At 36.2% G+C, this 24,019-nt stretch overlaps 1 protein-coding gene across 10 annotated transcripts in view; it reads left to right on the top strand.

Annotated features, from left to right (window-relative positions):
- KIAA1109 (KIAA1109 ortholog) overlaps positions 1-24,019 on the top strand; it is a 115,029-nt gene that overhangs the window by 38,009 nt on the left and 53,001 nt on the right. For all 10 annotated transcript variants that reach the window (XM_035323487.1, XM_035323488.1, XM_035323495.1 and 7 more), the window contains exons 20-40: positions 1,008-1,235; positions 1,820-1,957; positions 2,316-2,492; positions 4,758-4,886; positions 5,755-5,874; positions 8,621-8,898; positions 9,586-9,836; positions 10,306-10,564; positions 10,985-11,828; positions 12,608-12,678; positions 13,378-13,551; positions 13,878-13,998; positions 14,553-14,699; positions 15,065-15,192; positions 15,641-15,843; positions 17,837-18,034; positions 18,655-18,866; positions 19,143-19,294; positions 20,101-20,251; positions 21,321-21,473; positions 22,723-22,963. In XM_035323487.1, coding sequence (XP_035179378.1) covers positions 1,008-1,235; positions 1,820-1,957; positions 2,316-2,492; positions 4,758-4,886; positions 5,755-5,874; positions 8,621-8,898; positions 9,586-9,836; positions 10,306-10,564; positions 10,985-11,828; positions 12,608-12,678; positions 13,378-13,551; positions 13,878-13,998; positions 14,553-14,699; positions 15,065-15,192; positions 15,641-15,843; positions 17,837-18,034; positions 18,655-18,866; positions 19,143-19,294; positions 20,101-20,251; positions 21,321-21,473; positions 22,723-22,963 — 4,375 coding nt within the window. The remainder of the gene's footprint in view (positions 1-1,007; positions 1,236-1,819; positions 1,958-2,315; positions 2,493-4,757; positions 4,887-5,754; positions 5,875-8,620; positions 8,899-9,585; positions 9,837-10,305; positions 10,565-10,984; positions 11,829-12,607; positions 12,679-13,377; positions 13,552-13,877; positions 13,999-14,552; positions 14,700-15,064; positions 15,193-15,640; positions 15,844-17,836; positions 18,035-18,654; positions 18,867-19,142; positions 19,295-20,100; positions 20,252-21,320; positions 21,474-22,722; positions 22,964-24,019) is intronic.

Genomic DNA, 24,019 nt, shown 5'->3' with positions numbered 1-24,019 from the left:
GTTTATTAACACGATAAATGCTGTGGAGACTCAGTACAAGATAATAAAATCATGTATCCAGGGGAGTCATCATTTCAAGGCTAATAACACCTGCCTTTTCTGCAGACCTTTTTCAAGGACATGGATACTTGGCAATTACTTTTTTTTTTCCTCTCTGTTGTACACTTCATCTTTGCTTGTTTGCTTTGTAGACTTGTGCTTAGTAAAGGACCGGGAAGTCTGGCAGGCAAATGAGGCACAGAAAAGGGAAGAGGGAAGCAATACAATTTTGCAAAGTGCAAAAATTCAAATCTACTTCAGTTTGATCTTCTGTCTAGTATCAATTGGTCTGTATCTCACAAATCGCCACTGGGGTTTGTAATAGGTGGAATAGTTCTGTCAACGTGAGAGGCTGAGGGACTGAATTACTTTCTCAGAATGAACCTGGGAGCAGTGTTCTTGTCCACGTTATAACCTCTTTGCTTGGAAAGGATTTTGCTCCAGAATGTTTAAGCCCCAACACTTCCCACATACTGACTTAACATGAAAATATAATTTTGCATCATTGAAAAAATTGTTCTTGAGAGACTTAATGTGTTCATTACATTTACTTTAATATCAGGCTAACCTTTGAGGGCAGTAAGAGCAACAAAATTTCAGAAATCTCCAGGTGGATAAGTGTGACTTCTTTTGTGTTTTTACTCTCTTGAAGTTTTTTATCTTTAAAAGCACAGAATGTGTTTAAAAATGTCAGTAATAGTGCTTCAGGGTAGTTACTTGTACTGCATGCATCTGGAATACCGGTGCTTTGGGAACAGTTCTGCAAAGCACATGGCATGAATTTGCTCGCTTAAGTTATCTGTTTTTCATAAAATAAAACTATTTACATTTCTTCAGCTATAGGTTGTAGATACATGGCTTATTTTAGGGAGGACTAACATACAGAAGAAGGTTGGATTTGTACTTCATTGCCTGTATGTTTTTAGTTTGTTTTCCCTATGGTCATAGTAAATAATTCATTTTCTCAGGAAAATTATTTTGGAGAAGATGACATGTACACTGATTTTGAAGAAGTTATTTCAAGCCCTGTTTTGTCACTCTCTACGTCTTCAAGCTCTGGGTGGACAGCTGTTGGAGTGGAAAATGACAAAAAGGAAAATGAAAGTTCAGTCAAGCCAGTTCACCCTCTTACTTTACGTCCCTGGGATATTACTGTACTTGTTAACTTGTACAAAGTGCATGGGCGGTTGCCAGTGGTAAGTGCTTTAGAATCTTAAAATATTTTGCTGCTATAAGCAGCATTTTTTTTTTCCAGTTTCGTAATCTGGAGTTAAATGTAACTCCCTGGAACATTAGGTTAGGGAGGTGCTTTTTAAAAGGTCTGACTACTCTTTACTATGGTTGTGGCTGTCTAAAGCAATTTGAGATGTGATTGATTTTGCTTATCTGGAAGGTGAACTGGAGATTTTTAAAAATTATTATTTTTTCAATAAACTTGATTTATGTCATCAGTTGTTCATTATGATTTGTTCATCAGTTGACCATTATGTTTTATCTGCTAATTAACAATCCTGTCCTCTAATGGTGCATGCTGCTTTGTACAGCTGCATTGTGAGGGATCCTCAGGAATTTAAATAATAGTCTAAAGGTTTGGGTTCACCCAAATGGGTTTTTATGTAATTGTTGAAAAGTTTTTCAAGTTGCATGGGCTTCTTTTTAAGTATCAATTTGAAGGAAACTTAGCAAACTTCCTGCTTACAGCTTTGCTTCTAATCTGACAATTTCAACAGTGTTGTCTATTTTCGATTTCTGAAATGGTTTTGTTTGATTTTTACTTTAGCATTGCAGTCCAGATGGTCCTGAATGCCCTACAGCTTTCTTGGAAAGGTTGTGTTTTGAGATGAAGAAAGGTTTTAGAGAAACAATGCTTCAACTTGTACTGTCTCCAGTGAATTTGTTTCTGAATGACAACTATCAGGTAGTAGTCCAGTTTTGTGTTTTTGTGGGTGTGTATGTATTGGGGAAGTTGTAATGATCTTAAAATTGAATTTTGGGGAAGGGAAAGTTGATGATGGTTGCTATTGGTTAAAACAAACTTGGGTTAGATGAGGATCCCTTCCACCCACAGGATTTGCATATATGTTGTTGCATGCTTAATGGTGAGAAATCTCGGGACGGACTAAATGTATAATCATAGAATCATAGAAAAATCAACAGGATTTAAGAGGTGAAAATGAATGTGTATCAAATATCTCTGATTACAGTTTTCTGCACTTTCTAATGAAATACTCTTGAAAATATTAATTGTAACTTAAATGTTATCATGTCTTTAACAGAGACCTTCGGTGGATGAAGTTCTTCGAGAGGGACACATTAGTCTGTCAGGCCTGCAGCTGCGTGCTCACGCGATGTTTTCAGCGGAAGGTTTGCCTCTTGGAAGTGATACTTTGGAATATGCATGGCTGATAGATGTGCAGGCTGGAAGTCTCACAGCCAAAGTTACAGCACCACAGGTACCATCTAGCAATTTGCTATAAAGTATTACCTTTTTTCTTCCTTGCAGTACTGGCATAGCATGGATTTTGGAAAGCATGTAGTCACAGCTGAATTGGATGCATTAGCATATATGCAATGCCTTAAGTAACCTTAAGTTTATAGTTTGAAAATACAGACATTTTTATGGTTAGAAGGTGCCAAATGAGCTGAATCTGATGTTCATTTTACATCTAGATGTAATAGGGTGGCTGGTGTTTTATGAGCATTTATAAGGGTGATCGTAACAGAGTATGAGCAAATACTGTTGTCACTGTGTAAACACATTAATGTTACATCTATATAAGTTAATGTACTTAGATACTGATTAGAAAAGCAACCACAGTATCTGTGTGTACTCTAAGTGATTTAATGTAGAATAAATACTACTATTCTAAACAGAGCAGCTGTTTTGAGACCTTTTCAGCCATAAACTAGGTAACATGACAAAGAGGAGAAAGAAAAATCTATTGAATAAATTTAGATAAGAGATTCTTAGATAAGTTGCCTTTGGCTTCCTCTCAGGTTACTTTGATTTTATGATGCTGAATACTGGAGATGCAGGTTTGTTACCCTGCTGGTTAACACTCTGGGAAGGGCAAATGAAGTATCCAGTTGTGATTGCAGTCTGAAAAGCAATTTGTTATCCCTCACATGTAAGGTTCATGCAGATACGTAGGCATTTGTTTGCAGGGATGCTACCAGTAAGAAGGATATCAAATTGAGCAGCTGGCAAGGATTTATCTTGCAGATGAAGTTTTGGCATTCATTAGAAAGCTACTGACAAAGCCAAGTTTTAAAGTAGGAGAAAAATGAGATGATCTGTTGGAAGATAGAATGGGCAAACGTCAGCAGAAGAGTATCTGGTAGCTTCATAACTTTTGATGCTTGGTCTCGCTGGAACATAGTTTGCTTTCAGTGTTCAAGTTTCTTAGATCGGTCTTTGTGTTAACTACTTTTAGTTTTTGCCATTTTTGTTGCTTTCATTTTTCAATATATAGTGGCTCCGAGCACACATCAGACAAATCCCTTTGATTTATTTCTGATGTGGGCTGTGAGATCTTTAGAAAAGGTTGCTTTATCACTGTGTTGTGAAGCATGAGAAAAATACATAAACTCTATTTCCTGGTTACAGTTTGATTATTAAGGTACTTCTGCATCCTTTTATTCCTTGAAAAAAATGCCTAAATTTCTGGCTTTAAACAACTCTTTCAGTAGAAGACTTCTGCAGCAAACACAATCAAAATCGGGCTTACAGGCAATTTCTGTAAATTTAAAGAAAAGAGTCCAGATACATATTCATGCTGCATGTACAGACTTCTGTAGAGGTATTTCCCCAAATGCTACTACTGATTTACACAAGCTATTGCTTTTACTCCAGTACTATAAGCTTCAAGATTAAACCTAGTTAATCAAAAGTATTATAAGATTTCGAGGACTCTTCTGAAATGTTTGACGGAAATTGAGGGTTTTCTTCCCATAAAAAACCATTCTCAATTTTATATTTAATACAGGAGTTTTATTTTACTTTCTTGTTAGCACTGCTGTGAAGCAGAACTTGAACTTGCTCTTTCAAGGTCATTGTCTTTTTCCTTCCCCAGTGTGATGTATTGCAAAAAATTGTGAAGGTATACAACTAAATGGAGAAAGAGAGATCTTGTGCAGGACAGTCATCGCTATATTAAATTCCAGTTAAATTACTCCTGATTTAAAGTGCCCCTTCCTTTGGTTAGCCAAAGAAAACCCATTTCCCTCTCATAATAGAGACAGACAGTTATGATTCATTTCCTTTATGAATAAGCTAACTATATAAAAGATTTAAATCAGCAATTGGCTAATTACCAGATCCAGAGAGATTCAGCCCTGTTCTGTTTGGCCAGTTTCCTCCTATGCTTTCTAAACGTAACCTTGTTACTTATATGCAAGGAAGTCTGACATTTAAATTATGAATGGTGTTAGGGTATTTAGAGGCATTTTATGAGGTGAAATAAGGTGAGCTGTGTCTTTACAATGAAGAGACTGGTTGACCATAAGAATAAAGCTATTTTCTTATATTAAGATATGATTTAGGGTTAGCCATAGGCTATGTGTAAGCAAGGTAATGAAGCCAGAATGTTATGGTAGGGCCTTCTATTTGGTTTTACTCTTGCTCACCTTCTGACCTTTGGTGATGTTCTTTCAGTAATCTGTTGAATCCTGTAAGTTCATTTTGCATACTTACTATTAGACAACATCTTTCCTTACAGCTTGCATGTCTTTTGGAATGGGGGCAGACCTTTGTGTTTCATGTAGTGTGCCGCGAGTTTGAACTGGAAAGACCAAAATCTGTTATAATATGCCAGCATGGAATTGATCGTCGTTTTTGTGACTCTAAGGTAACCTTTCATCTGTCTTATTGCTCACTGTATTCGTACAGGCTCTTTGGAACAGTTTACAGATCCAGACTTAGTTATCGAGACACATGGAATATGTGGTCAGATTGGATATCCTCTGGATAACTGATGTGTTTTAGAAAGAAAAGCAATTCTATCTGTATTTTCCTGTGGATTTACACCATGTTTTAGTGCTGTATGAATTATTTTGAGAAATAATGCCAGCAGGAGTCACGCATAGTTCTTTCCTCTACAGTGACAGTTAAGAGGCACATGTCATAGTTCAGTTTCTCTTAAGAAACAAGGATCATACTTCCCTTTGCATTCCTTGAACACTTTCACCCCCTTACCCTCTATTGATGAAACTGTGCTTTGATGGGAGACTTAAGTCAACAGCTTATGGTTTCCATGGACCTCTTTTTTAACATGGGATTCCTACTGCTATGCCCCAAGCAAACAGATAACCATTTGTCTGTCCTCATGGATTCTGCTTTTGGTGCTTGTCTCTGTACGGGCAGTCACTTGAAGACCTAAGGAGGCTTGTGATATATAAAGTATGATTCCTGAATTTCATCTCTTGACCTCCGTCTTGTTTTAATGTATAGGTTCCAGTTTTTGTGATGTTCTCTATTAGGGAGCTCAGTTTTCTTTTTGCCAGGAGAGCCAGGTGGGTTTGCTCATGTGCTGGACAGAAGAAACATCCCATCTCATATTCATGCTGCAATTGCAGAATAAGTAACTTTATTACTTAAATAAGTAATTTTATTGCTATAGTTTTAGACCTCTGCTAAACAGAACATAAATAAAAGAATAAGAAATAAAATTCAGTTTAAACTCCTTATGTATGTTTAAATCTCTTTCTGTTTTTTAGATGAACTGTGTCCCTGGGCCATGCCCAACATCTGATGACTTAAAGTACACTATGACACGCTTAGCCATGGATGGAGCAGATCTGTATGTGGTAGAACATGGCTGTGCCACCAATATCAAGGTAAAAAATACTTACCTTTACAGCAATTAAAGTATTTTGGTTCTTTGTATTTTTTGCTGGAATAGCTGTCTGTACTGGGTCTGGCTGGGATGGAAACTTTCCCTGCAGCAGCCCATCCAGTGCTGCGCTCTGCACTTGTAGCTAGAACAGCAGTGGTATCACACCGGTGTTGTGTCTGCTGCTGAGAAGTGCTGGCACAGTATCAGGACTCTCTCGGACCCTCCTAGGGGGTGGGCAAAAAGTGAGAAAGAAACATCAGCAGGGCAGCTGAGCTAAACCAACCAAAGGGATTTTGCATACCATATGATGTCACACTCAGCAATAAAAGGTGGAAAAAGGAAGAAGAGGGGAGGGGTGGGCTCTCGTTGCGAAAACATCTGTCCTCCTCCCGAACACCGGCTACATGCGTTGAGGCCCTGCTTCAAAGGACGTGGTCAAGCATCGCTCATTTGTGGGAAGTAGAGAGTAATTTCTTTCCTCTGCACTTCCACATAGCCTTTACTTGTTTTGTTTTGTTATTCCCTTTCCCCTCTCCCTCTTCCCCTTTCCCTTTTTTCCCTTTAGTTGAATTGTTTAATTAATAATAATATATATATTTTTTTCTCTTTAATTAAATTATCCTTATCTCAACCCGTGAGTTGTTTTTTCTTTCACTTCTTCCCCTCCTCATCTGAGGAGGGGGAGTGAGAGAGCGGTTGTGGTGTTCAGCTGCCTAGCACGGTAAAACCACCACACTGTCTGATTTCATTGCTTGCTTACATGCAGTGGACTAAGCAGAATATTTGAAACTAAATGATAGGTTGGTGTTAAAATGGTTGGACTGGGCCAGAAGTAGGTCAATTTGGGTCATATTTAATACTTTCACTAATGATACTGGAAAATGGTTAGGAGGAGGAGATGTCTGCCAAAATAAGAATGTGAACTGCAAGACTGGTGTAACAAAGTAAAATAATACTGGGCAATATAAACGCTAGTGTCTGTATGTGACAGTTGGTAAAAGCGCTTACAGTAAGTTAGTAACTCAGCAACTGGACATGTTTGAGAAGGAATGTATACAAGTCACTGTGTGATAACTCATGGTTCTCTTGTGTGAGACGGGTGCTTCAATTAAGATGTATCATTGGTAGAGATGGGAGGAGTGTTAGTGCTGCTGCCTGACTGAATCTGGAATACTGCATGGTGTCTCTGTTCAAAAAAGGATGTGGAGAAAAGAGCTGATATTCTCTCTCATCTTATATAAGAGAAAATTGTAGCTAAGTAAAAGTTAAGAGACAGTAAAGTACAGTAACACAAGAAAAGGAGAAAAGCGTTGTACTGCTAATGACTAATAGTTGTGCTGTCCATTAATAAATTCAGTTTTAAAAGGTAGGCTTAATATGTGACACTGGGGACAGCTTCACATTATGAGCAAGAATCTAACTGAAGGAGAGCAGCAATTATTTTATACATTTTGAGTGATGTGATATCTTGTCATTTGGATGGCTTGCTACCATGTGGCAGTTAAAAAAGAAAAAAAGCATTTCAGTCTTCAAAATCTTTTGATTCTAATATTATAAAGCATTGGCACAAGTATCAAGTGTGTTTGCAGGCATAAATATGAATGGCAGTATTATCAAAGGCTGCTTAATAACCCGAACCACTACAGAAAATTATATGCCTGATGAGTTTCATTCATATTTAAAAAAGGACTTCTGGTGCTTCTTTTATAGTTTGTAACAAAGGAGAGAAGTAATAATTTAATATTAGCCCTATGAATAGCTCTTCCATGGGTGGGTTCTTTTCACAGGGCAAGTAAGGACAGCTGCAAAAGTTGGAAAATTAAACTGGAAAAATTCAGGTACTTCATGGTGACTTCTTGGAGATGATTGAAGCTGTGCAGGAAGCTTCATCCACCTTCAAGAAAAATTGAAGGAAACTTCATATCATTTGAAGTTTTAAAATTAAGCATGTGGTGGCAGGGCTACATCATCCTTTATGTACCCTAATGTCGGGGAGGATTGACTCTGTCTGGTCAGGTGTGCTGGTTGTACCGTGACCTGTTTCCACAGCTAAGTGTGAGAGCAAAGCAAGAACTTCTCCAGATACAGGAGAGGGGGTAGCCTCCTGTTTGGTTCCACAAAATTACTGGAGCTATAGCAGTAAAAGAAGTAGAATATGATCACAGAAACAAAGGTATTATAACACAGAGGATCAGAGTTGAGGTTCAGGATTTGGAACTTCACGTATCTTGAATTTTGCACCATTTAATGTGGTTCTCTCGCGGAGGTGTTTATTAATCGTGGAGTTGAATGTTTGTGTTCCACAAGTTAATACGGCTGTATATTTGAAGTCTATATTTTAGCCTAAATTATAGTAATAAATCATGGATCTGTGATTTCAAAAATTGAAGATTTATTGTTTTTTATGATTACACCAAAAAAATTAATAATGATTTAATTTTTTAAAGGTTCATTATAACGTATACAGTTGGGAATTCTCTTTTGATCCCTTTACAACAGGAGACTCCTAAGTACAGACTTCATTTTTGTTGTTTGGAAACTGTCTGAAGCTAATTTCTAAGCTTGCCTTCTTTTGTGTGTATGCCTGTGCTTGTACATAAAAAGCGGTTCCCATGTCATCTTTGGAGAGAGTAGTTTACTGAGACTTTCCTGGGTTGTAATAGGTGATGTGTTAACTGACTTAAGGCTACTTTATCTTTGCTTCTCTTGTAAGTATTCAGAATACATGTTTTTACTCATGTTTTCAGATGGGTACTATCCGTATTGCAAACTGCAACCTCCACAACCAGTCAGTTGGAGAAGGTGTAAGTGCTGCTATTCAAGACTTACAATTGAGACAATATGTTGAGCAGGTGAACAATTGCAGAACTGGTCTTCAGCCAATATTAAGGAGGGCGTATTGGTTGGAAGCTGGATCTGTCAACTTGGGGCTCATCACTGCTGACATTGCTTTAGCTGCAGATCATCCTTCCAAACATGAAGTACAGAGACATTTCTTGGAGACACATGATAACCGAACAAAGAGGTAAGAGATTGATTTGAAGGAGATGGATTTGAATGTTTTTCAGTGTAAGTTAATAGAGTCATCTAAAGATAGATTTTTTTTTTTAAGTATGTTGACTAAGCTATCAAGTTGGTGGTTTGAATATGCTTGGTTTATACAAAACTATTATTTTTGGCAAAATTTTTCTCTCTGTTTTCCCTCATCTCCAAAATTAAGGTCAGGGAGAGGAAGGGAATTCAATTTGTCCTTTGTTCTCAAGCTGGACTGAAAATAGGCCTCACAGATTTCTGAACAGACTGAGCAGCTGTGAATAAAACGTCTGGTCTAACTGTGACTCCGTGTTTCTCCTAAGAGCAATTGCCTCTGGCATGAGCAACACACACTAGTGTGGAGTGTTTGCAGTGCTTGCTTCTGTGCTGAGAGAATGAGTTGTTACTGTGAATGTATGTTGTGGCAGGTGGATATGATCTGTGCCTGGGCACAGTTGCCTCAGCACTGCATATGTTTTTGATTTGCTCCCTTCTGGAGCTAATCATTCATTTTGTGCGACACCTGTGTTTCAGATAGAAATCTTGTGTACTTGTTTCATGCTAAGTTAAACAGGAGCTTACAAATAAGGGCAATATCTTTTAATCTGGTTTTCACTGAATTTAAATGTACTAAATCTGATGTGGTCTCATTGTTGCTTTTTTTTCTGCCTTTCTGTAGATTGTGGTTTTTGTGGCCTGATGATAATTTGAAGAATAAGAGAAGCAAGAACAAATGTGGCTGTCTTGGTGGTTGTCGCTTCTTTGGTGGCACTTTAACTGGACTAGACTTTTTCAAACTTGAGGAACTGACACCTTCAAGCAGCTCTGCTTTCTCAAGTACAAGTGCAGAATCTGATATGTTTTATGGGCAGTCATTACTGCAGCCAGGAGAATGGATTATTACTAAGGAGATTCCTAAAATTTTGGATGGTGAGAATGCATTGTTCTCTAACTTAATTCCTATTTGCCCAAAAGTATGATTTGCTAACAACACATTGGTTTTTGTGGTCTATCTGATTCTGGTTAATGAGTAGTACGTGTTGCGTTCTTCTGCAAGAGGTCCTGTAGTGGTATGGGCTCTTCCGAGCGCAGACAATGCCTTGATAATAGTTAGCAAACTTTCATATGCTGAATTTTCGTATCAACATGCAGATTCTATCTGAGGAAAAAGCTTTTTGACTTGTGTTTGTATTACTTGTCTAGAAAGCAGTCTGTTAAGAGAATTTGATGTCTTGCTGCTATGATTTTATTCATTTTTATTAAGTATGCTAGTATATGTATGCATTTTCAAAACCAGGGCTTTTACTTAATAAGGATTTTTATTTGAATGGGTGGGAAAGAGGCCATTGTAGATGTGCTATCAGCTGTTCAGTTTTTCTTTCCTGTTTCGTGATCCTAGGTAAAGCAAACGGTGTAAAACGAAAAGACTGGGACTGTAGATCTATGGGTATAGAAATAGAAAGAAAAGCACAACATCTAAGCCTACAAGTGCCATTGCGCTCCCATAGCTCCTCATCATCTTCAGAGGAAACGAGCAGTTCTAGTGCTGCCCTCCCCTTGCTGGCAGGTGAGAAAGACAGCCCGTCTTCTGCTACCGAGGATCACTTGGGACAGAAGGAGTTCTTGTCTGGTACAAAAAGAGAAGATGGTCGTGGAAGGTCAGTAGTCTTTCTGTCCAGGTGGAAGTATAATTGGACTCTTGAACATGTTATTACAGAACACACTTTATATTTAGCAGATTATTAAGTGTTAGTTAATTTCAATGCCACTGCCGAAATCCATTTTCTAGTTTGATTGCAAATTTGGGTAACTAATAGGGGTTGATTACCTGATCTGGCTAGAAAACCCAGCATGTATGATGACAATGCTTGCCATTACCATTTGTTTTTATCTTCTCTTAGGTAGACAAGCGGACTAGCAAGTGGCAGAATTTAATATGCAATCAGTGTTATGAATATAATTGCTATACTAACAGAAAATCACAGAATCACTGCAGCATTTGACAGCTCTTATAACGTAAAGAGAAGCACTGGGAATAAAATAAGCAAATGAAACATCCATTGTATTTTTTTTTCCAGTGTTGCAGGTGAAGGTGCAGAGGGTAGTCCTGCATCCCCTAGCAGCCAGGAAAGGCCTGTTGGTCAGTCTCCCATGAGGTCTCCACTGAAACGGCAGGCGTCTGTGTGCTCCACCCGGCTTGGCAGCACCAAGAGCCTCACAGCAGCCTTCTACGGAGACAAGCAGCCTGTTGCAGTTGGTGTGCAGTTCAGCAGTGATGTGTCTCGCAGTGATGAGAATGTCTTGGACTCCCCAAAGCAGAGGAGGAGCTTTGGTTCTTTTCCATACACACCATCTGCAGATTCAAATTCATTTCACCAGTACCGCTCAATGGATTCTAGTATGTCAATGGCTGACAGCGAAGCCTACTTTTCTGCAGCAGAAGAGTTTGAGCCAATAAGTAGCGATGAAGGACCAGGAACTTATCCAGGGAGGAAGAAGAGAAAAAAGCAAGCTCAGAAAACTGAATACAGTAGAGGGTCTATTTATCACAGTGTGGAAGGGCCCTTAACAAGTACTGTCCATGGAGAAATGAGTCAAGACATTAAAACATTGCCAATTAAGACTCATCCATCACAGGCTTCGTTTGTTTCAGCTTTAGGTGGAGAAGATGAGCATGTTGAGAATATGTATGTCATGGAATCTGAGAAGACTGTAGAAAGTGAGCAAATAACTTCCCAGCAGCCTGTAATGGCGTGTTACCAAAACTATCTTACACAGTTCCAGGTGATCAACTGGTCGGTAAAGCATCCAACTAACAAAAGAACTTCAAAATCCTCATTACATCGCCCCTTAGACCTTGACACGCCAACCAGTGAAGAAAGTTCATCATCTTTTGAGCAGCTTTCTATCCCAACTTTTAAGGTATGAAAGATAGAGGAAGGAAGAGTAGAGAAACGAGTAAAAATTCAAGACAAGTTCAAATTGTTTAATATACACATTGTATAAATCAAGTCATGAGACACTTGAACCTTCTTGGCTTTTAGTCAAGAAATACTTTGGAATTCTGACTTCAAGTCTTCAACTGTGTGGCTGGGAGACTGTGGAAAAGAAAATGATTGTTAGACTACGTGAATAGGATGCGTGTTCTGAATTATTGTTATTGTATTAGAAATGGGACTTGTTGGACGATATACAGCTGAAGGATATTTACATGAGTTTTGTTTAAAATATGTATTATAAAGAAATTTTAGTAGCAGTACATTGAATATTGATGGTATTTAATGCTGAATGGTAAATGAGTTAATTTAGAGTAAATTTGAAATGAATAATTTGATAAAACTATTTTTGTACGTTTGCATTTTTTCCAGCATATGTATTTAAGGAAAGAACTGAAATGAAATATATGAAACATAATCGAAATGACTTGATAGATAATAGGTGTTTAAGCTCTGGAATTTCATCTTGTTATCACTTTGTAGTCAATTAGTCACTATACATCTATGCACAAACTTCATAATCTAATGTCAAGCCATTGAAAAAGTTAAATCAAAGTTTTATTTTTTTACGCTAGATTGGAGTATGTGCATGTGAAGGATTCTTTTAAGAAAAATAAACTCAGGAGAATCTTCATTTGAATAATCCTTGGGTATTTTTTGTTATATAGAAGGAATGTAATATATTTCTTTGTACTTTTCTCTTAGATTGTTAAGCAGGGTCTCACAGCTAATTCATTACTGGACAGAGGCATGCAGCTTACAGGATCAACATCTAAGTAAGTTGAAAATTGTGTAACATTTTTAAAACTTTTTTTTTTTTTTTCCCCTAATACTCCAGTAAAGTATTTTGGCTCTTGCTAGCCCATTCAAATTTGATTTTTAGCATTAGTTTTAGTACCGATCTATTTCAAAGCAAGGTATTTTATTACAGAATATTTGGTTTGGGTCAAAATGAAAGTACAATGGCAGTTTACTTAAATGATTTTGGAAAGTGCTTATAGCAAGTGCCCATTGCATTGCCTAAAACTGAACTTGAATCTCAGTAAGGGCCTTGCCCTGAAATTGTGTGCTCTCTCAGCTATGCAGAAAAAGAAACCTGCTATTGTATGCCTTTTACTGAGTATTAAAATGATACCTAGAGTGCCTCAGGAGAATTTTCACAAGCTGAAGACCTGTTCTTATACATTGTTCATGACAAGGAACGTTTTCTAATATGTGCTATAACCTCACATCAGTTTATTATGTATACATAGTCTCATTATTAAGGAGTTAACTCTTTTAATGCCTGTAGACTCTTCCCTTGAATTGGATGAATTTTGATTTAGTCTCGGGTCTACCATCCAAGACTGATGTTTTGGTATGTTGGAGTCCTATTAAAGTATTAAAAAAATACACAAGATGCAAGCATTTAGTGATGTACACTTTTGTATTTCTTTCACAAACCTGGATTATTAATATGTATTTGACTTGTTTAGTACACCTTACACTCCTTTGGATAAGAAGTCTGCAGAAAACACAGATGATGAAACAATAACAGAAGAATGGACATTGGATCACCCAGTCTTCCAGACAAGGACAACAGCAATAGTAGAAGTTAAAGGCACTGTAGATGTAGTTCTGACTCCTCTTGTAGCAGAAGCGTTGGACAGGTAACTAATTTTATTTTTACTACTTTGGTGTTAATTGGTTATAATAAAAATTGTCTCAAAGCTGTTAGGTTGAGCAGAGGTTTAGGTAAAAGGACTGAATAATACATGACTGATGGAATGGCAGTACCTTGCAGCCATTGAATATTATTCTGCTTGTCCTATAAATAAGCTAGAAGGACATTATTGTGACCTTGAAAGTACACTTTTTCTCTCCTTCTCTCTGTGCTTAATTTCTCTCTTTGCAGTGTTAATTAAATACTACAGATGGTGTGTTATGTGAAACTGGAAGTTTAAGTGTCCTGTTGTGGGCTTGTTCCCTCTCACAGGTATATAGAAGCAATGGTGCATTGTGCGAGCTCTCGACACCCAGCAGCTATTGTTGATGATCTGCACTGCAAAGTTCTTCAAGATGCTGTACAGAACAGCAAAACAAGCTTCTCAGAAAATGTAAGGAAGGGAACAAGAAAATTATCCAAAATCGTGAAAGAATAGTCATTTCTTTATTTTACATAGAAAAAGATCTAATTGAATTCAATGTTTGAGGTACAGTAGCTAAATGCTATGTTAATTTAGCTTGAAAAGAATTTTATGGTAGTTGTACTGAGTTAAGAGTTCTTTCTGTCTAAGTTAATGACTAAATTTATATATTTTTCATTTGGCGTTTCTTAGACTTCACAGTATAATTGACACTACTTACTTACTTCATAACGACTTTTTCTGTATAGCTGCTACATGTAGAACTCAAGCTTTTAGCTGAAATCTGGTCATTAAAAAGTTTATTTTAGAATGGCATTGCTATCCTTTGGTATCTAAACTTAACATACCTGTATGTGCTACAGTCCTTGTTCTAGAAATGTTGTCATTGTGCTTTAAATGTACTCAGAACCTCGCTGTAGTTCAGTGCTGCTGAACAGTTCAGAGCTGCTAAACACTTCAGCTTAGCAATTCCAAGTTTCAATGAGAATAAATTATTAAGTGTTATCACCTTTTTCCCCTCCAAGTTATCTTCCAAGCAGGATATTAGAGGAACAAAAATAGATGCCACTACTACAGGAACAACAAACCAGGGACCCGCACAGACAAATCTCTCACTTAAGCAAGATAATGTGACAATTAAAGGCCTTCAGGCCAACGTTAGTGTACCAAAGGTAAGAATTTTTGTTTAGCTTATTGGTAGACATGTAACTCATAAATTACTCTTATTGTGTGTACTAGAAAACTTAAGTGAAGTTCTGTATCTGTGATAGATAACGAATGTGATGAGTAGGGTAGACTATTTTGGAGATGTTCGATCTTAGGGTAGGTAAAGGTGTGCAAGTTAAATAATTGCTATAGAGATAACTGACTGCAATATCTGTGAGTGATGTTTTTATGTCTTGGTGTGGAGGTTTTATATTTAAAAGTTTGATTTTACTCATAAGTTTAAGAGAAGATTGTATCAGAAGTTTGTGATGTATGATTAATGTAATGTTTCTCTAAATTTCTTTACTCTTTGGGGAAATTTTACATATAGGTGAACCTGTGTTTACTACAAGCATCCGTTGATGAATCCCCAGGGGTTTCTTCTGGTAAAACCGTGACTCATGTTTCATTAGTAGCTCTGTGCTTTGATAGAATTGCTACACAAGTTCGTATGAATAGGTAAGAATAAAATATGTCACTGTTGGTGTTTTTTTATTGTTATGTTAGCCAGAAGACTTAGTGTTCATAATTTATTTTTGAAATATAGCCTGAGGTTCTGAAAGGAATTATTTTAAAAAGTTGTCATGAACTAATTAAACAATAAAATGTCTCTAGTGTGCTATAAATTAACACCTAATATCTAATTAAAATTGCAGTTTCTTTGAGAAGTAGAGGAACCCTTCTGGAATAATTTTGGAACCTAATAGTTAACTCACATTATGCAGGATAAAACTGAATTTTTCAGTAATTTTCTACCAAAATATAATTATCTTCTGACTTTACAAAGAATTCGTAATACTGCTGTGCTTATGTCACTTAATGTCACTCATTTTTTTTAAAAAAGTAAGTAAGAGTATCACGTCTATCAGAGATTTGCTGAATTTCTTTTTCTCCCATGTGTTCAAAGGGGTATAGTGGAGGAGTCTTCGAACAATGCAGAAACTGGGAGGAATTCTGTCACATTTGATCGTTATATCCAAGCCAGTAAAATGCAGCCCCAGTCCTCTGGCTCACTGAGATCCAATGCTGGAGCAGAAAAAGGAAAAGAAATTGCTGCTAAGTTGAACATCCATCGTGTTCACGGACAACTTAGAGGCCTTGATACAACAGGTAAGCTTTTTTTTATTATTATTGTGAAAATGTCATTTTTCATAGAAGCAAGTGGTGATAGTTTGCCTTAAGCTCATTTTTTATCAACACAAATAAAAAGACATTTAAAACTAGAGATCATGCTATAGTCCAAAAATAAGTTTCGGATAGTTACTCTGAATTCTTTTATATTATTTTACTAATCTGATGATTTTAAACATAGAGGGAAAACATCAAGACTGATTTCTAATAAGTTTTTGTGGCAAACAGGTTGCATGGTAAAGATTGACTGATAAAAATTCATGTCTAGACTCCATTCATTCCAGTTGATCACCTTTCCTTCTCAGTTGCTGTTTTTTTTTTTTTCACCCAACACAGCAAATGAATTAAACTTACTAGCTTTCTTTGTACTTCCTAACAATTTCAAGATAGGTATAACATGAATGTACTGGCACTTTCAGCTTGACAAGCTGTAGATTTTTAACAATAGTGCCTATAAAAGAGAAAATGAGACCTATGTGATTGTGTTCATTCTTTTCTTTTTTGGTAAGGAAATTATTTCAAGAGCTCATGAATTAAATTTGGTTGCTATAATTTATGATCGTGGAAAAGATGAAGATAAGCAAAAGTAGAGACTGTTCTTATGTTGTGGTTTGGCAAGAAGTCTTGAGTACCTTTTATATGCTGACATTTTTATTGCTTTCTAAGTTAAATCTGACTCAGTTTTGATGCAATCTGTATCAGCTAGTGCCATGTTTTACTGTGTCCCATGGAGAGCAGGAGCCTTCAGGACATGAGGAAATGCTCTGTAAAACAAGTATGAATAAAAATCACACAACAAAAAAGCCTGTGTAAAGATGAGTGAGCAAATGAAACTGGAGGAAAACAAAATAAATTGGAGAAAAGGGATTAGTTCAATTTCTATTTAGTTGGGTGAAATCTCAGCTGTAGTGTCTTGTGTGAGGTATGCTGCAGACTTCTGAGAAGGCCAGGTAATTCTTGACTTGCAACCAAAAAGCTCATCTTCTATTTAAAAGGGTTGAGGAATGTCTTTTTAGAGAACTTAGCATTTCACGTATGCTTTGAAAGTGATTACTGTTAATCGACTGGGGGCAGAGAGTGAAGATTGTATGGACAGAATATAAATTGACTTAGTGTGGTTCTTTTCCTCAGATATTTGACATTTAACTCTGTGTGAGAGGTAATAGGAAACAGGTATAAATTTTCTTAAAATGTTCCTTCAGAAATGTCACTAGAAGAGAAGACTTATATTTAATCTTCATCCTAATATCAAAGAAATGAAGGTGGCATAGTCCCCTCCTGGATCTTAAACAGCAAAGATCTTAATGAATCAAAAACTACTTGAGGCAGTGTTTTCTTAGGAATTAGTGAGACTTACTGCTTTCTATTCTTCCCGTATAGACAAAGGCACGTTTCCAACCGTGAAGCAGTCTCTGAATTAAATTCAGAAATGTATTTTAAAATATCTATTAATTATGCTATAGTTAATACCAAATGCATTTCTATTCAAACATATTATCCAAGAGCACTGTCAGTATTACTGTTATTTGTTGCTGTTAAACTCTAGGTATTTATTAGGAATGTTTTTGATTAAAAAAAAAAAAATGGGCTAATAGGCACTTTGAGATAAAAATCTGAAGGACTTGTTTGTACGCATATCTTTGGAACCATGACTGTAAAAAGATGAAGAAGGCAGATATGTTTGGATTGGTAACATCTAAAGGTTCGAACTTTGAGTTGTTCCATTCTTGCTTTTCCAGACTTAAAAATTACCCTAACCAAATAAACATTCTGGGAGTAAGGGTTTAGGGCTTTATGAACATTTTTTTTTCTTTCTTGTACTTTGATTTTTTTTATTTTTTTCTTCTTGTTTGAGGAATACTAAGGAGTTTTCCAAAATACTTTACTTGCAAGATACTGTAAACTTGAGGGCTGTTTGAAGTTATGAATTTTTTCCATTTTGTAACAGAATGCTAAATGTGTTTATTTTCAGATATTGGAACTTGTGCAATAACAGCTATTCCCTTTGGGAAATCAAAAGTTCTTTTTACTTTGGAAGAGTTGGATGAGTTTGCTTTTGTGGATGAAACAGACCAACAAGCTGTACCAGATGTGACTCGAATCGGTCCTAGTCAAGAGAAGTGGGGTTGGATTATGTTCGAGTGTGGAATTGAAAATTTAACTATAAAAGGCAAGACTATATAGGCTTTGCATTATGAAACTGATAGCTCTGTTGTTGGGTCTTCTATTTTAGCCATTATTGGATTTCAAATAGGTGAATATAGGCGATACTAAGTAATATGTCTATAGCACATAAATTATAACACATAGTAAATTCTGTAATACAGGACAGTGTATGACACAACTCCATATAGATTATTTTCAACAGTTTTGGAAGCAGAAGTGAAGGTAGAAATTTGAGGTTTCTCTGATTACTTAAACCCTGACCTTGTGATCGTACCCACACTAAGTGGCTGCATGTAGGGCTGGAATTCTGCTTTCAAGAGGAAAGCTGGCTTCATAAAGAAGAAGGTGATACATGCATTTTTGTGTCATTCAGTATGTTCTTGTCAGGGAATAGTGTTTAAAAGCAGTTTGCATGCATTGTGATTACTCTCCATCTACTTGGAACAAACTATAAGAAACTCTACAACTAGCTTTTAAGTTGTACATAAAATTGGCAATGCATCTTGTTTAACTAAAATCATTTGTATTTATCCCCATAAGTGTATCTTTTTTCTGTGGGATGTAACTTATAGAAAGAAGTTTGTGTGGCAAACATGTACAGCCATAGTGTGTATGCTTTTCTAGGAGGAAGACAATCTGGTGCAGTATTGTATAATACATTTGGAGTCATGGGAAAATCAAGTGCTACAGAGAGAGGCGGATTGCTTGCATCAAATAATTCTTCAGATTCTCCAACTGGTAGTGGTTATAATACTGATGTGTCTGAAGATAACCTTCCTTGTGATAGAATAAGTCCCTCTTCAGATATTAATGGAAACTCAGTTTCAGATGAGCAGGTATGTATACTGGGCTGAACTGATTGGTCTTAGGTTGTGTTTCTTTAAAGTGATTATGGTTTGTAGTATAAAACCAAAAATTGACAGATCTGTTGCTGTACCAACTGATTCAAACTGCCTTCTTGCACATAAAGTTTTAATCTTTCTATAAAATCTGTTAATGTTGTCTTGGGAGAGTTTAATGAACAGCATTTGGTTATTTTTCTTTGCCTAAATGGATAGTAAACAGTTTTTTTTGAACAAAAATTAAAAACACTTTGTGCTTTGTTTTTTAAGGATGAAGGGGTAGAATCTGATGATCTGAAAAAAGACATACCCTTGATGCCTCCTCCCCCTGACTCTTGCAGCATGAAGCTAACAATCAAAGAAATTTGGTTTAGTTTTGCAGCTCCTACCAATGTGCGTTCTCCAGCCCATGTATTTTCAAGGTATGACTTTACCTGACTTCAGAGAAAGAAAATAACAATTCTGCTTTGGTAAATTACAGTTGTATTTGGTAGATTCTGAACGTAACTTCAATAATTGTTGAAGCTTCTCTGGAAATGATGGTTTTGGAATTTACATATATCACAGTAGCTCTTGCTTCAGTTTGTAACTGCCATCATGTATATGAAAGGGTTACTAGAAAATTTTTTAATTAGATATAGTGAAAATTAAAAACAAATACTTCCAGTGAGAATGAGATGTATAAAGGAGAGCAGGGGGTGTGAGTGAGAATATTTGTTTTGATTAGGAGAGATGCAAGAGGAGAGAACCACTCACTGCTTTGGTCTTCAGCATAATGCTTAAACCATGATTTTATTGACATTGCAGTCTAAGGTTCAAGATAAATCTTTCTAAGATTTTTCATACTCTGGGTTAACACTTGAAAATTTCTGTTACATACTCTATAAGGGATACTAAGCATCTCTAAAGGTCAAAGCGAACTTAGTCACAATTTTCATGTGTAAAGAACAAGCACATTGTAAACATATAATAGAACAAACTAAATATTCCTATCTGTCAGTATATACTTATAAATTAGAAAATCTTTTTGTGATTTTTTTCCCCAGTATTTTTACCTCAGTCCTTCAGCAAATTTCCATCATGGTATCTTGTATAACAATTAATGTGGGATTCAATTAATTTTTTCATATTCCACCTATTGGAATGTAGTTCATAGTAGTGCTAGAAAATCTTGCTAATTGCTGATGATGGTTGTGAATACCTAATGCTTGTTATTTTTCTCAATTAGGCAACTGAACCTCCTGAGTACTGCAACTCCCGCAGTTGGTGCTTGGCTTGTTCCCATTGATCAAGTGAAGTCATCTTTAAATAAGCTCGAAACTGAAGGAACGCTGCGAATCTGTGCTGTTATGGGTTGTATAATGACAGAAGCATTAGAGGTAAATGGTCTCTCTAAAATCAAGAGGCAAATCAGAACAGAGCGGTGTAGTATGTAATACATATTCATTTGCGGATCTGAATATTTTCACTGAAACGTACAGTGCCTCTTAAGACAGTTTTTCAAGAATTGGTTACAAGAATTTACTGCCTGAGCAGAATCTAAATTTCAGTGGGGGGGAAAAAAACAGCTATCACTAGTGATGAAGTCTTGTGCTTCATAAAGGTGTGCATCTCCATGTAAAATAATTGGAGATTCTGTCTGTTGAAAGAAGTATGGCTTTGATATCTGATATATCTTATGAAATACAAAAGTGTGTTTGAATCATGAAATATTCAGGGTACCTTTAAGGAGAAAATGTGAACTTCTGTGCCCCTGCAGTGTACTGAGTTATTGCAGTCATCAGATCCACTTGTTAGAGAAAGCAAAGCGAGGGTGAACAATTCTAGTGAGAAAAGCAGAATAGACTTTTTTTAAGTGTCAGAAACTAGGATCGGCAAAGCTGTTACAAAAATCGAGTCTACTGTGATTTGCTAAGGAGCTTCTGTGTGTGTAGGCAGTTTTCTGCTGTTTGTTTAATTAGCACCATCTAGTGGGAAGATTTTGCGAGGTGATACCTCTTGGTGAGATCCTATCTTGTAATGCAAGACTGAGAGCTTAGTGTCAGACTGGCTTTATGCTCTTCTCAAAATTGTCCTTTGCAGCAGTCCCCTACTGTTACCTCCCTTTATTTTTTTCTACTTTTTTTTTCTACCAATAAGCCCAATTAGAAAAGTATCTTTTATCTAACTAGGAATTAACAGTTCATTTGGAAATCTCAACTAGCTTAGCAAATATATTCTTTAGTCCAGAAGTAACTTTGCAAAAGCGTGCAGCTTTATTACTACGTATAAACAAACTTCAAATATATTTTCAGATACCACTTTTAAAAATATGGTAGTTATCCATGTGTCAATTTTATTGTAGAAGTTCAAAATGGAGTTAAAAGATGGTAGCTGAAATTATCATTCATGTGCGTGTTCTGTTTGCAAGTACGTTCATGTGTGAAAAATATTTGCATTTTAATCTAGAATAAAAGCGTGCACTTTCCTCTGAGAAGCAAGTACAACAGGCTAACCAAAGTGGCTCGTTTCTTGCAAGAAAATCCTTCCTGTCTACTGTGTAATATATTGCACCACTACCTTCACCAAGCAAATTACTCTATTATTGAGGATGCCACCATGGTGAGTTACCCTGTAAAAATGTAAATAATTCAACATGTTAGTTTATACCAATTCTAGTATCTCCAATTAGGTAACTGTGTAAGGAAAGCTGTAAAACAAGGAAATAAACCTCAACTGATGTGTATATACTTCATTTGCTAAGTAGACATGGCTTTTCACATGCCACTTTCTTTTAGGTCTGCTGTTTTTCTTGTGGCCTGTGTATGTGCCTAATTTTTATTTAGCTATTTTATTGGCAAATATATATGAAATCATAACAATTATAAATACGTGCCTTTTTATTTAATGGTCTCTTTATCAAATTTAATTTTTCTTAAAGATAAGAGTGAAGTAGTAAAAATATGTAGTTTTAAAATGAAATCTCAGTTATTGATGCAAGTACATGGACGAATTAGATTATATTTCAATTATTTTTTTTCTGAGAACTAGACTTCATGTCTTTTAGAAATATTTGAATAATACAGGCACTTCACTGGTTTAAAAAAGCTAGAATTGTAAAAAATTTAAGACTTAAGGATCTAATCTTTTTGGTAGCTTTAGAATGTAAATACTTGGATTGTAATGGTAAATAACTGTTTGGACACGTATATTGGGCATAAGGAAGAGTGTTTGTCTCTGATTTTGCATCATTTTCATAATCCATTTGCATGGCTGACAGATTTGAACAATATGTTTTTCCTTGTGTTCAACTGAGAGCCCAGTGATCAGAAATAGCACAGTTTGTGGCAGAAATAGCCCTGTTTGATTTGTGGTAAAAATAAAAGCATGTGAGTTTTTTTAAGCACTGTTCAGTGATGCAATCAAAACAATCCCTGTTTTTACCTCAGTTCTGTGTTTTTAAATGACTGCTTACCAACAAAGGAAAAAAAAAAAACAACTCAGTTTTTAATTTCAGTTGTTTCTACAGTCATTCTAGGGCTGCTCTGATTTTTAGTCTGTAGTTTAAAGCCTTATAATTGCTTCAGCACTTGTTTCATATTTGATAATCGTGTTTCCCGTTGTTTATTCTTGGCCCCCTGGGCTAGATCCTCAGGACTGAATATATTGTAAATGAATGTATTTACTGTGTTTAATGAAGCTGTAGTTCTTATCTGTTAGCCCGGTGACTACTTATACAGGTATTGTGTGGTGCAAGCGCAGTTCTATCGTAAGCTAGGAATGGGAGTATTTTGTCTACTAAAAATATGTTTATAATGTTGTTTTTTTTTATATTCAGTTTGTTAAAACGCATTTTTGTTCATTTTTTAAGAGTGATGGCCTTCCTGCCCTAGTTACCTTAAAGAAAGGTCTAGTTGCACTGGCAAGGCAATGGATGAAGTTCATTGTGGTGACCCCAGCCTTTAAAGGAGTCAGCTTACACAGACCAGCTCAGCCAGTGAAACTGCAGACAAATGCCTGCCACGAAAATGAGGATGGGCTTGGATTAGACAACGGAGGGGGTCTTCAGAGTGACACAAGTGCTGATGGAGCAGAGTTTGAATTTGATGCAGGTATTTTAGTGTTTTTGCCCTCTAAAAGTTCATAGGGATAAGTAGCTCCTCTCAGAGCATTTGTATCTTACTTAGTTCTAATGCCTTAATATACAATATTCTTTCTTTAGAATCATCAAGCTTCTTTTATAAAATCATCTTCATTTTGAAGCTGCTGGTAATAATATTATTGTAATGTTCTAATTGTCACTTATTTGAGGAAAAACAAAAGAGAAGACCTAATTTCTTGCTTCACATGCCTTGTCTTATTTACAGCAGAAAATACATCGACCTTATTGTTTGCTAGCTTGCAATTAGGATTTTGTTTTGCAACTTCTGATCTTGTTTTAGAATTGTAACACAATTCTATGAAGTCTTCCAGGAGTAGCTTTAAATCTACCTTCTTCCCTTTGTGAAGACATATTCTCATAAATCCTATTTTTTCCCATTTTTCCTACTTTGTCTGTGGTATATTTTTGTTGCCAACTTACACGTTGCCACTGTAACAAAATCTACTGATACAGCTCTCTATTTGATACAGAGCTGACTTAAATGAGAACTACAAACAGGAAGCGCACAAATATATGTTGCTAGAACACTCCTTTTAGCTGTCTTGAGTTGGGTTACTAATTTTGTTTTTAGCATCTATGAGAAGTGTTACTGTTCTCAGAAATACAGTATTTGTTTTTCTTTTTTCAAATACGAGTTAGGTAACATTGATGAAAAAACAGTTAAAATCAGGAGAAGAATCTGCTTTTAGTTAAGAGTCCAGCAGCAGTCATGAGCTTAAAGATGACAACAACAGTGAAGATGTACTTGTTTGAAGCTTTTTAATTATACTGTATAAAGGAATTTCTTGCCACATTGTATGTGGCAATTTTACCTTCTTGTGTAGACTTAATTTTAGAAGTAATTGATGATGCATGGAAATGCCACAATTCAAAAAATGATCAGCCATGCCAGAAGTGGCAAACAAGTGAAATTTGTTTCATTATGGAAAATTATATTTTGGTATTTTAATTGTCCATGTTCTCTGGACAGCTCTTCTAAAATAACAAAAAAGATATGGGCTCCCTG

The sequence above is a fragment of the Oxyura jamaicensis genome, chromosome 4, assembly GCF_011077185.1.
Source record: "Oxyura jamaicensis isolate SHBP4307 breed ruddy duck chromosome 4, BPBGC_Ojam_1.0, whole genome shotgun sequence".
Taxonomy (NCBI): domain Eukaryota; kingdom Metazoa; phylum Chordata; class Aves; order Anseriformes; family Anatidae; genus Oxyura; species Oxyura jamaicensis.
The sequence above is the reverse complement of the archived record's forward strand: the minus strand, read 5'-3'. Positions and strand labels throughout refer to the sequence as shown.